This window comes from Aulonocara sp. 'chitande type north' Nkhata Bay, linkage group LG22, assembly GCF_057382095.1.
Source record: "Aulonocara sp. 'chitande type north' Nkhata Bay isolate Kocher_YH1m ecotype deep benthic linkage group LG22, A_spYH_male_GT1.1, whole genome shotgun sequence".
Classification (NCBI taxonomy): domain Eukaryota; kingdom Metazoa; phylum Chordata; class Actinopteri; order Cichliformes; family Cichlidae; genus Aulonocara; species Aulonocara sp. 'chitande type north' Nkhata Bay.
This window is the reverse complement of record NC_141364.1, coordinates 5450174-5462443: the sequence shown is the minus strand read 5'-3', so window position 1 is coordinate 5462443 and position 12270 is coordinate 5450174. Positions and strand designations below refer to the sequence as shown.

Here is a 12270-nt window from a genome sequence, read left to right as displayed (position 1 = left end):
GAGAAGTTTATGGTCTCCAGAGGCTTCACAAACTATTTTTCCAATAAAAAAACTTTAGTGGTTGAACAGTTTCTGGCTGGATTTATTAGAAGAAGGTTGATTGATCTCATGCAGAGAGTGTTGACTTGCTCAGTATGTATATCATAGGCAATAAAGGGCATGAACATAGTTTTTCTTTTCTTTTCGGTCACTCTCATCTGTGCTTCTTTGAAGCTGTGAGGTTTATCTATTAACCAATAAGTATAAAGTAGCAAAAAAGAGAAGAGACAGAGTAATTCCAGTGCGACAGTTATAAACACTTGAATTCATTACATTTTATTTATTTGAATAGTCAGTCAACATCATTGTGATCAAGTGTATCTGCAGATTTTACTCCAAATAGTAGACTGTAAGATAGTGCTGTAAAAAAAACTGTCAAATACTTACACCAATATGCTTCCTGGGGTATATTTGCGCTCAGCAATACATTTTGAATACCATTACACTCTCGATGTTAAAAGTATTGGCTGTATCTCAAATAACTGAACCCACCATGTATTAAGCTGACTTTGGACTTTATTTTGAGGACTGTCCAATAATGTCCAGCAATGTTTTTCAAAAAAATTGGCAAGAGATAACAGTACATGGTAACTGATGAGTAATAGCTGGCAGTTGTTGTTATGTTGCCATCTGAGCTTGCTGGGTTGTAACTGACTTCAGTTAAAAAATACAACGTTTTTAAGTAGAATTGTAAGAAAAGACAGCTATATAATATAAATGTGTTGTTCATAAGCAAACAGAGGGGAAAAAGTGAAGGAATACAGCTGTGCACTGTAATTCAGAGCATGATATCATTTGAGTAGCATGAGATAGGAGAACAGTTGGAGAACTGTAATGCTAACCCACCGGCAGCATTGCTGCCAGTATTTTACTGATTATCTACACATAAATCTTTAACAGGGTGGATGTGGGAGTGAAAAAGGAACAGAAATAAAAAATAAAGATGTAACACTCTGCATCAATCAGATTTAACTGTATCACACAAACTTTCATTATTGCAGCTGCTGATTTGCTGCGTCTGTAGCAGTTATCATCTTTCACCATCTTTATAGGTGTAATTTACCATATTTAATCATTAGTGATTGCATTACAGACATATCTGAACAACATCAGTAACAAAACTGGAGGTAACTGTAAGATGCCATTTTACATGGGAGATAATCATCTATTACCAACACAGTCTCCTGAAACAACACTGATTATTATAATGCAATAAAGTTAAAGTTACTAGGTTAAAAAAAAACAATCAATGGATTGGAGTTTATTGTATGTAAATATCAACATTATTAATCTAAGTATAAAAAGATGAAATAGATAGTTTTTCATGTTGGTCCCTTTGCCAACCTAAAACCCTACCGTTCCACTGGCCTCTCTTGCAGCACCAGCCAGGAAATGAGCTGCTAAACTGTGACTGAAGTTGTCCAGTTGCAGGAGGTTAAAACAAATTAAAATCCTAATTAGAGGAATGTTGCTGCACTAACGAAAGTGGGAGTGTCAGAAGCAGCCAGTTAAACGCTCAGTATTTGGTCTTTTAATGTTTCTTGCAAAAAGTTAAAAGACCAAATACAAAGGATTTTTAATTATTTCAGCAATGCCTAGTTGGTGATTAGTGGTATAGTAGAAGTTGAGAATCCTTCATGGAAAAATGATGGAACAACTTTTCAGTCAATTGTCCAATTACTTTTCAGCCTTTGAAAATGGAAGACTGATTAAAAATGGCTGTACATGCAAATAGTTCATACAATGCTTTTTTCTCACAGTTGATAACTGTGTGAAACAATGTATCAATCAGTGCTTAAGATTTTAACAAATAAGGAGGAAGAACATTTTAGAGGCTACTTTATGAGCCTGATGAAAAGCATCTCCGTTGTGTCTGCTGAGAGACTGCAGAGCCTTTTGTCTTTCACAGACTTTTGGTGCCAGGCCAGACCTGAATAATGAACTTCTGGTCAGCAGCCAGCTCCTCTAACCTCCACAGTCCCTCTGCTGCAGTCAAGTAACCTCTGCTTCCTGCCAGGCGAAACACCAACAGGGCTGTGAATCCCCTGACTTCGTCACCTTCTGTCCGCCTGAGCCTCGTTTACAGCTGCCTGAGGAGCTGTGAGGAGGACCACAGCACAGCTTCATGTTGCAAGTCATGGCAAAAGGATCCCTATGCTGTTTGTTCAAGGTCTTTTAGTTATAGATAGTTATAGAGCATAACATTGTAGCTCTATCCTACCAACTGCCAACCATTGAGACCAAAGAGGTATATTTTGGTTAGTGCTTTTTGAAAATACACATTTGCCAGAAGAAGAAGAGCTGGTCTGGCTACATTCCAAGAACTAATCCAAGAAGCGATCAAGAAAATTCCACCTGTTAATGTGACTGTCCAGTGCTTGGCTGGAAAACCTACATGATAAAGTGAGCATTGCATGAGGTAAAATTTATGTGCTATAACTGCCTATAGAGTCTGTTCATCTTGTTGCTTTCTTATTTTCTGATGAGAGTGAGAGGTTGGATCTTGCCAGGGAAAGTCAAGATTCTTCCTGGTGGGTTTTCGGTCTCCACCGGGAACGATCATTTCAAGAATTCTATTCATAATTTTTATGGACAAAATTTCTAGCAGTAGTCAGGGGATGGAGGGTGTCAGACTTGGTTGTCTCAGGAGCTCTGCTTTTTGCAGATGATGTGGTTCTCTCTGGGTGACCTGCAGCTTGGTTTGCAACTGAGTGCAAAGCATTAGCAGTTCCAAATCTGAGGCCATTGTTCTTAAAAGTAAAATGATAGAGTATCCACTGCAGGTTAGAGATGAGTCGCTGCCCCCAACTAGAGGAGTTGAAGTATCCTGTAATCTTATTCACAAGTGAGGGGAGAGTGAATTAGGAAAACAACAAGCTGGTGAGGATGCTATTCTGGTCTGTTGTGGTGAATAGAAAGCTGGGCGGAAAGCAAAAACTGTCAGTTTACAAATTGATCTTTGTTTCTATCCTCAGCAGTCACAAGTTGGTAGTGACTGGAAAGTGACAGGTGTTGTTTGTGTGCCAACACAGTTTCTTTCCTCCAGGGTTTGGACTTCTTTCAGATTTGCCACAGGACATCAGCTTAAATCAGGTTTTCTTGGTGTGTAGTAGCTGTGAAAGTCATTAAAAGCACTTTGTTTGTTATAGTGTTGCTCATATAAATAGACACAACATGCTGATCTGAAATGATAGGTCTACACAGAACCAAGTTATGGCATTTCTCCTGCACAATGACTATGAGAAACTGTTGTTTCTGTCTATTCCTTTTTATCTGTATACAACAAAAATGTAAACATTATTTTTTTTTTAAATTGAATCAGCTTTGAGTGAATCTGTTTTTTCTTGGTTCTTTTTACCTTGTATATAATGTTTTATAGCTCTTTGTGTTTAACTTCAGATCTCCTGTTTTACAGGTGGTGTCCAACAGGGCAGACATGGCCATCGGCTCACTCACCATTAATGAAGAGAGGTCAGAGGTTGTTGAGTTTTCGGTTCCATTTGTGGAGACTGGCATCAGTGTCATGGTTTCACGCAGTAACGGCACAGTATCACCTTCTGCTTTCCTTGGTAAGATGTTTTTAATAAGGTACACTTTAGCATTTTATAAGTCTGTCATTTCTCCAAGTCAAGCTTAGTATCTGTAACATGCCTGCCTACCTGCAGATGCAAGCTACTTTGCAACCCATCTCCACCCTAGCTCCTTTTCATTCTGTGTCATCTTGTGTCTTACTTACTGGGGTCAGGTTGTATATTTTCCCTTGCAATTGCTATCGGACAAATCTGAAGTTCTGGTGAAGTTTTTTAGTGAATTTATGATGAAATTACTCATTTTTTAATTTAGCTTTTTTCAGTCTTTTTTCCAATGAAGTATTTTAAACCATCAGGACAAATTGGCAAAAATGCTTAAATCAATACCTTATTTGCTTCTATAAGCTGTGTCTAAACATCTGATAGAACTCAATGAGCAGAGGCTCACCTACAATCCAAAAACAATAATTGACATTGCATTCGTAGTTTATGAGATTGCTGAATATGAAGTCTACGTAGGAATGTTTATTCTCCATGTTCAGCTTTAAAGTAGGGATCATAAACTCAGTAGTCTATTTGTATTCCACTAAATTCTGTATACACAACATTAAAATGGGATTTATAGATGTGCATGAAGCATCACAAACCCTTTTCAAGCTCTCTAATGCAAAATTAAATTCTACTCTAAATGGTGCTACATAAGAGGAAGGTAAGAATCCCTTTAAAAAGCAATTTAGGTCAGCTGTGGATGAAAGACGGGTGAAGAAAATATCGCTAAACTAAATTTAAATTTTAAATTTGTGCACTGCACAAAATGAAATACCGGGCTTATAATAGGCCCAGTAGAAAGCATAAAGAATATATACTTAGAAACACTCACATGTTATGCACTCTCTCTGTGCCCTACTTAGCTTGAAACAAACCAAAGGGGATTTTCGCTGTTTTGTTTTTGTCATCAGTCGGACTTTATTCCCTTCCACAGGTAAAGATGAGCTCATCAAAATAACTGAAATTTACATGTTGAAATACTTTTACTAAAAGACATCCTGACTGAGTGAGGTAGAGCTGTATGTAGTTATGTAGTGAGAGCTGTGTGGCAGTAGTTAGAGAGAGATTAGAAGAACAAACAGCTCTTAAAGTATTGACCAAATATCATTTTACCGCTAGTGTGGAACATCCTTCTAAATCCACCTCATTGGCCAAGTGTTTACACGAGGCCCTGAGGTCTTATTATACAGCAGGCTGGTACTCATGTAAAAGCAGAAGAGTTTTAACTTGGAGGCCTGACCCTCCTGTCTCGTGTTGAATTTAAAGTTTGTACTGAGTTTTTTTGCTTTTGGTTTGACTAGCACCGAAACCACTTTGATCAGGTTAAAGAAGAGAACACAGTTTGTGTTAAAATACACTTTCAAATCTCAGATTTCTACATTTCACACGTCTGCATGGAGTCGTCTATAGTCTGGGTTGCTTTTTGTTTATCAATGTTCAGAATGGATGATAACACATTTTCTATCTTACTAATAGGTGAAGGAGGCTGACTACATAGGAGGCACATATAGGACTGCAGTGAATAATAGCAGTGTGAACAGTTAACATTCAAAGCAGCTGGTTCAAGGAGACTGAATTAAATGATTGTTCAAGGGGTCATAATGCAAGACAGCCCTTGTTTTGGATATTTTCATTACATACTTTTTCCAAAACATACAAAAATGAAGGACGCATCCTTTAATGTTCAGCTGAACATCCAGAAAGTTGATTCTGACTTCATCTCAGCTCACTGCGGGTTTCCCAAACCTTATAAACACTCGTTTGCATAATGGTCAAAACTAGCACCGCTGACTAACAATGGGCTGTCAGAGCCATTGTTAGTCAGTCCGTTGCAGTTTCTCCTGCTGAAAACGCAATGTCCATGTGAACATAATCAACTTTGTGGGATTTCCTTACCTGGGCGATTTGTGTCAAGATGTTCAGCTGAACATTTTATAAACACATTATAAAACTATTGCTTGCTGCCCATCAAGAACACCATGCAAATGCTGCACAGTCCTATAATGGAGAGGACAGGTGTAACAGGGCATAACAATTCAAAATCAACCTGAATCAAAATTAATTTGATGAAACTGTGGGGTTATACGAGGTGCAAATGAAAATCTCAACTCAACTCCAGACAAAGACCATAGCTAAAACAAATTTAACGTAAGATGTATAAGACTTCAGCACTGCTGCTACCTGGAAGTGCCATCGTGTCCACATCCACCTGCGTTAGACTGTATCTCTTATACTGTGTCACAACAGTGACCCTGCAACCTGAGTTTTAGAGACGACAAAGTTGCAGGGAGTCGAGTAGAATGTAATGGCAGTCACCAATAATCTTGGTAGCCAAACAATTTTTTACAGTGTTGAGGTACACAATGGTACAGTACATATCAGAGTTTGTTTCCCACAGGACATTACTGTGCAGCTCTGACCCTGGGGTCCTATTCACAATGCATGATGTCCAAAAATAAAGCTTGAACATCTGAGACTCTTTCACACTTCCTGGAACATGGTTATCATTAAATCTGATATGGTTTTTGCTTTTTTATTAGCAAAGTCACATTTTATTTTTTAAATCACAACTACATGAGTCATCAAAAGAGGACCCAGATGCATAAGCTATTATTCACTAATGGACTTTACAATGCTTTCAAGTTTCCTTTAATCTTAAGGATTGTTGAAGGATTAATTAATTAATGTACTAAAACAGCCTTGATAGCTTACATAACGCTGTACAGTACTGTACATTCTTTCTAAATTATGTAAGTGGCCTTCATTTCTGATGTGAATTTTGTCTTTCAGTAGAAAAGGTTCAAACTCCCAGCTTTGCATCTCAAAGCACAGCTCAAAATGCACAGTTAGCTTTACTATTCTCAGCGTTCAAAGAAGCCCCCACAGCAATCCAAGCCAACTTTTTTTTCTCCAGTCATTTTAAAAAAAATATAGCTTATGCCTCAATCAAAGTTGGCCTCTCCTAAGATAACACCTCTTAATTTACCAATCTTCTTAGACTAATTCCACGCACTTCCAACCATGAAAAGATGGAATTTGAGAGAAGTAGAGAGTTGGAAGCAGAGAGAAATGACAACAAAGAAAGGGAGTGATGGATGAAGAATGTGCTTAGGAGAAAGAAATGGTGTTACAAAGAGAGAGAAAGTCCTGTCATGTACCACTATAAACCCAACACAAACGAGAGAGAGAGAGAGGTTGAGTGGCTTTGATAGAGAGACTGATAGAGCTGTGTCAGATGCTCACAGATATTTTAATCTGAGCAGCGGCTGGTTGACATGCTGCTGCACATTTGTGTGTGTGCGTGTCGTGCAGACCAGATGAGATCATACCCTGTAGCAAAAATGACTTGTTAACACAGAGCAGCGTCTCAGGCGACTACTTTTTAAACCCACCATCTGTGCTTAAAACCTGCCTGTGTGAATGAAGCGCATATTCTACTGCCACACATACTGTGTGCATGACGTTATAAATCAGACCTGCAGAACATCATACACTGTATGACGAATTATGTCATAAATAGTTTAAATAGTTCCTATCATATTGTCCTATACTGTCCGTTTCTCTATAGCCCTTAAAGCCCAGCCTGTAATAAAAGTACAATTTATTTATTTTTTTCATTTTTGCTTGTTTAATAACGACCAAGTCTGCTCTAAAAGTTCACTAATATTCCTCCATCATAGACCTGACTCCTTCGCAGGACTCCTTAAGGGATTGATTTCATACTGGCACAGCTGCAGTAGTACATCTATCCATCTGTCAGAGGAGATTTAAGAGACAATCTGAAACATGTCATGGTTGGACGGAGGTGCAAGGCTCCTAAGGCCATTTTGTCTAAAGTCTGCTGGGCCACAGGGCTGACAGCAAGTCCATACTGTTGCTTTGGCCGTTTGTGTGTGCGTATGTGTGTGTGTGTAAGGCAAGGCAAGGCAAGGCAAGTTTATTTGTATAGCACAATTCAACAACAAGGTGATTCAAAGTGCTTTACAGAGACATTAGAAACAAGAACAAATAAAAAGCATGATTTAAAATTGATTAAAACAAGCAAATAAACTAACTAACTAATTAACAAACAAACAAACAAACAAACAAACAAAACAGTATATAAAATCAAAACAGATAAAATCAGAACAGTAGATAAAATCAGTAGTTAAATGTAAGTTTTGAAATTTAAGCTTAAAGTGTGGATTTGGTGCTTTATTCAAATGCAGCTGAGAACAGGTGAGTCTTCAACCTGGATTTAAATAAACTGAGTGTTTCAGCTGATCTGAGGCTTTCTGGGAGTTTGTTCCAGATATAAGGAGCATAAAAGCTGAATGCAGCTTCTCCGTGTCTGGTTCTGACTCTGGGAACTGATAAAAGACCGGATCCAGATGACCTGAGGGATCTGGAAGGTTCATACTGGGTCAGGAGGTCATTGATGTATTTTGGTCCTAAACCATTCAGAGCTTTATAGGCCAGCATCAGAACTTTAAAGTCTATCCTCTGACAGACAGGCAGCCAGTGTAAGGACCTCAGAGCTGGACTGATGTGGTCCACTTTTTTGGTCTTAGTGAGGACTCGAGCAGCAGAGTTCTGAATGAGCTGTAGTTGTCTGACTGATTTTTTTAGGTAGACCTGTAAAGATGCTGTTACAGTAATCAAGCCTACTAAAGATGAATGCATGGACTAGTTTTTCCAGGTCCTGTTGAGACATCAGATCTTTTATCCTTGATATATTCTTGAGGTGATAGTAAGCTGACTTTGTTATTGTCTTAATGTGTTTTTCTAAGTTTACGTCTGCATCCATCACTACACCCAAATTTCTCGCCTGGTTTGTGGTTTTTAGATGTATAGATTGAAGTTCTCTGGTGACCTGTAATCGTTTTTCTTTGGCGCCAAAGACTATTACCTCAGTTTTGTTTTTGTTTAGCTGGAGAAAATTGTGGCACAACCAGTCATTGATTTCCTCAATGCATTTACCAAGAGCCTGTACAGGGCCTCGGTCTCCTGGTGACATTGTGATATATATTTGTGTGTCATCTGCATAGCTGTGATAGTTTATTTTGTTGTTGTTTATAATCTGTGCCAGTGGGAGCATGTAGATGTTAAACAGAAGGGGTCCCAAGATGGAACCTTGGGGAACTCCACATGTGATACTTGTCTGCTCAGATGTGAAGTTACCTATTGATACAAAGTATTTCCTGTTTTCTAAGTATGTTTTGAACCAGTTTAGTACAGTTCCTGAAAGACCTGTCCAGTTCTCCAGTCGTTTGAGTAATATGTTGTGGTCAACTGTATCAAATGCTGCACTGAGATCCAGTAAAACTAGGACTGACATTTTTCCACTGTCTGTATTCAGAGATATGTCACTAAACACTTTGGTCAGAGCAGTTTCAGTGCTGTGGTTCTGTCTAAAACCTGACTGGAAGGCATCGTAGCAATTATTCTGTTTTAAGAAGTAACTGAGCTGTTGAGAAACTGCTTTTTCAATGATCTTACTTAAAAACGGGAGATTTGAGATCGGCCTGTAGTTGTTCATTTGTGTCTTGTCAAGATTGTCCTTTTTCAGTATAGGTTTGATTACAGCAGTTTTTAGTGATTCTGGAAACACACCTGATAATAAAGAAAAGTTGACGATCTGTAACAGGTCTGACTCTAAAGTCTTTGAGACCTTTTTGAAAAAACTTGTTGGCAGGACATCTAAACAGCAGGAGGAGGAGTTCAGTTGACCTAAGATGTCCTCCAGGTCTTTGCTGTTAATAGGTTGAAACTGTTTCATGGTGTTTAAACAGTTTTTTGGTGGACACAGTACATATCCTGGATCTGCTGTTGATGTACCAATTGCTTGTCTAATTTTTTGGATTTTTTCAGTGAAGAATTTGGCAAAGTCATTGCAGGCCATGGTCGAATGAAGTTCAGCTGCCACTGACACAGGAGGGTTTGTTAGCCTGTCAACTGTAGAAAATAAGACCCGAGCATTATGGCTGTTTTTAGTGATGATGTCAGAGAAGTAGGACCTCCTTGCATTCCTCAGTTGTAAATTATAATTGTGAAGTTTCTCTTTATAAATGTCATAGTGAACCTGGAGGTTTGTTTTTCTCCATCTGCGCTCAGCTTTCCTACACTCTCTTTTTTCATTTTTCACCAGTGTGGAGTTTCTCCATGGAGACTTTTTCCTTCCAGAGATAACCTTCACCTTAATGGGAGCAATAGTGTCCATTACATTTAACATGTTAGCATTGAAGCTATTGACGAGCTCATTGACTGACCCTCTGGGCAGGTCAGGTGTTAATGGGAAGACCTGGTTAAAAATTGCACTACTGTGTTCAGTTATACACCGTTTTGTGATCACTGTTGTTGATATATTTGTGTGGGCTGAGATTTTACTTTCAAATGTGTATGGGCACATGTGAACGCATGGAATATAAAAGAAAAAATTTGGGTCAAACAGAGGTAAGAGTGAGCACAAACACGTAAGGAAAGGTCAACGCTCAAGGAAATAATCAAGTGAGGAAGAAGTGCTCTGAGAGGCAGGGCAATCCTTTCTGACGGAGGAGTCTCAGAAAAGCCAGAGAATAATAACAAGAGGTGAAGAGGGAAACACGTGCAGGCCAACAAGAGGCCAACTGTGAGAAAGGCAGCTGCAATATGTGGACAAACCGCATGATGCTCAACTTGTTTAAAATGCACTTGCTGTTCGTTAGGCCTTGTAAAGAAAAATAGAATAAATGGTAATGAAACCTAGGAATCTGATACCATTGTGGTTGACACTGTGGTGTAGTGGTTAACATTGATGCTTTGCAGCAAAAAGATGAACGGTTTGAATCCACCAGTGAGCTGCTGTCAGTTTAATTAGTGGTTCTAAATTGAAGATAGGTTTAAATGTCAGTTGATGGTCAAGGTGATGAGCTCGTGCACCTATGATAGGCTCCAAAACCTAGAATTGGACAAACAGTTAAGAAAATGTGTGTCATTTATAAAAGCTTTGGCTCTTTTTATTAGTTTTAGTTTCTTCTTTCAATGTGGAAGAAAAGGTCATTGGCCAGGGTTTTTATTATAACGACATTATCTTGATGATAAGAATCTCTGAAAATGTTAATGTATAAAATTAAAAGAGACATGCCGCATTCAAGTTATTTTTTTTTCTTCATATTTTTACATTTAAATGACAATACAGTAAATCTGTGAAAGTTCTCAGACATCCAGGTCATCGTGGTCTAAGGAGCTTGAAAAAAAAAAAGCATCTGGACTTCTTTAAGTTGCTCGAAGACTCGGCTGTCCAAACCTGACATCCTCTGAAGCAGCGTTTTCTCACTAAAACCTTGTTTGATGTCTCTGTTCTGGTCTTTCTCTGTACTTTTCTTTCATGGTAGCAAAACATGACATGAGAATGCATGCAGATACCTCCTGCACTTTGAACTGCACATGCTTGAACTTTTCCAAGGGTGCCCTCTGCATATTCCCAGACCATTCCCACATTAGGGAATGATCCATTAATAATAAGGAAGTAACTAATTTATCATGATTTGTTGTTACTCACATTTGATTGCATATCTGTTACTGTAACTAATGACTAATTAACAGATTTGAAATACCTAAACATTATTTATTGAGCAAGCTTCTCTCAGCATCAATGAGACAGATAAAATAAAAATGACTGTACAAGGATACTCAGAAAGAACTACATGCTTCCCCTGACCAGAGCAAAATGATCTTGATCCGCACATGAATGAATGCATTTCTTTCCTTTTACTCTTCGTCACCTTTCTACCAAGTTTAATGAAATTCAGCTTAGTAGTTTTTGTGTAGCCCTGCTGTCATAGAGATGAATAAAACCATGCCAAACGCATGCTGTACCACCGCCTCAACTCTCGCTTTTGGCAGAGGAATGGCTGACTCTGCAGTTTTTGTTGTCCTGGTGCGTTTACTTGCCTGCAGCATGCATTAGTGCTTCTTTCAAAGCTGGGCTCACAGTTTTCTAAAGATTTGTTCTCTTTGTTGTGCTACTGAATGAAAATTTATTATTTATTATTTCTCTGTTTTTTTTCTTCCTTTACATAATATTTTCAAATCGCTACAATCTAAACTCAGAGTAATAATTGTGACGTATTTAATTCTCTAAAGTCTCAGTGACCTTTGTGAATGTGAAATAGACACAAAGGTCTTATTACAGACACAGAAACCCCAGGCTACAAAGCTGAGAGGGAGACAGGACACACACTCAAAGCCTGGATAATAACAAACACTTAAACTGTCAAGGGACCCAGTAAAGGGGGATGTGAAAATTGAGCGACTGAGGAGAAATAAAGGCAGAGGTGTGTGTGTGTGTGTGTGTGTGTGTGTGTGTGTGTGTGTGTGTGTGCGTGTGCGTGCGCTTTGTTTTGAAGAATGGTCAGCTGCAGTAGAAGGCCTGCCACTCATATTGGCATTTCAGAGGTAAAAGCTTTTATACACTAACAGTAAAACAAAACTCCCAAGTCATAATTTGTGAGGAGCTTCTTAAGAGTTTCTGTGAGCTTAGTGAATTCAGCTTCTCAAAAAAAATTCTGTGTGTGTGTGTGTTTGTGCTTCTATAAAAGTGAGTGATGAACTATGTTATCTAATGTTCAAAGAGTACTTCACTGATTTAGCATTGCATTCACTGCAGTGTTGTCTCCAGGTGGGCATCTTATGA

General features: G+C 38.5%; 1 protein-coding gene across 1 annotated transcript in view; it reads left to right on the top strand.

Annotated features, from left to right (window-relative positions):
- Nucleotides 1-12270, top strand: part of grin2da (glutamate receptor, ionotropic, N-methyl D-aspartate 2D, a) — a 262588-nt gene that overhangs the window by 200617 nt on the left and 49701 nt on the right. Inside the window, exon 10 of the mRNA XM_086281122.1 lies at nucleotides 3455-3608. Within this exon, the coding sequence (XP_086137248.1) occupies nucleotides 3455-3608 (154 nt within the window). The remainder of the gene's footprint in view (nucleotides 1-3454; nucleotides 3609-12270) is intronic.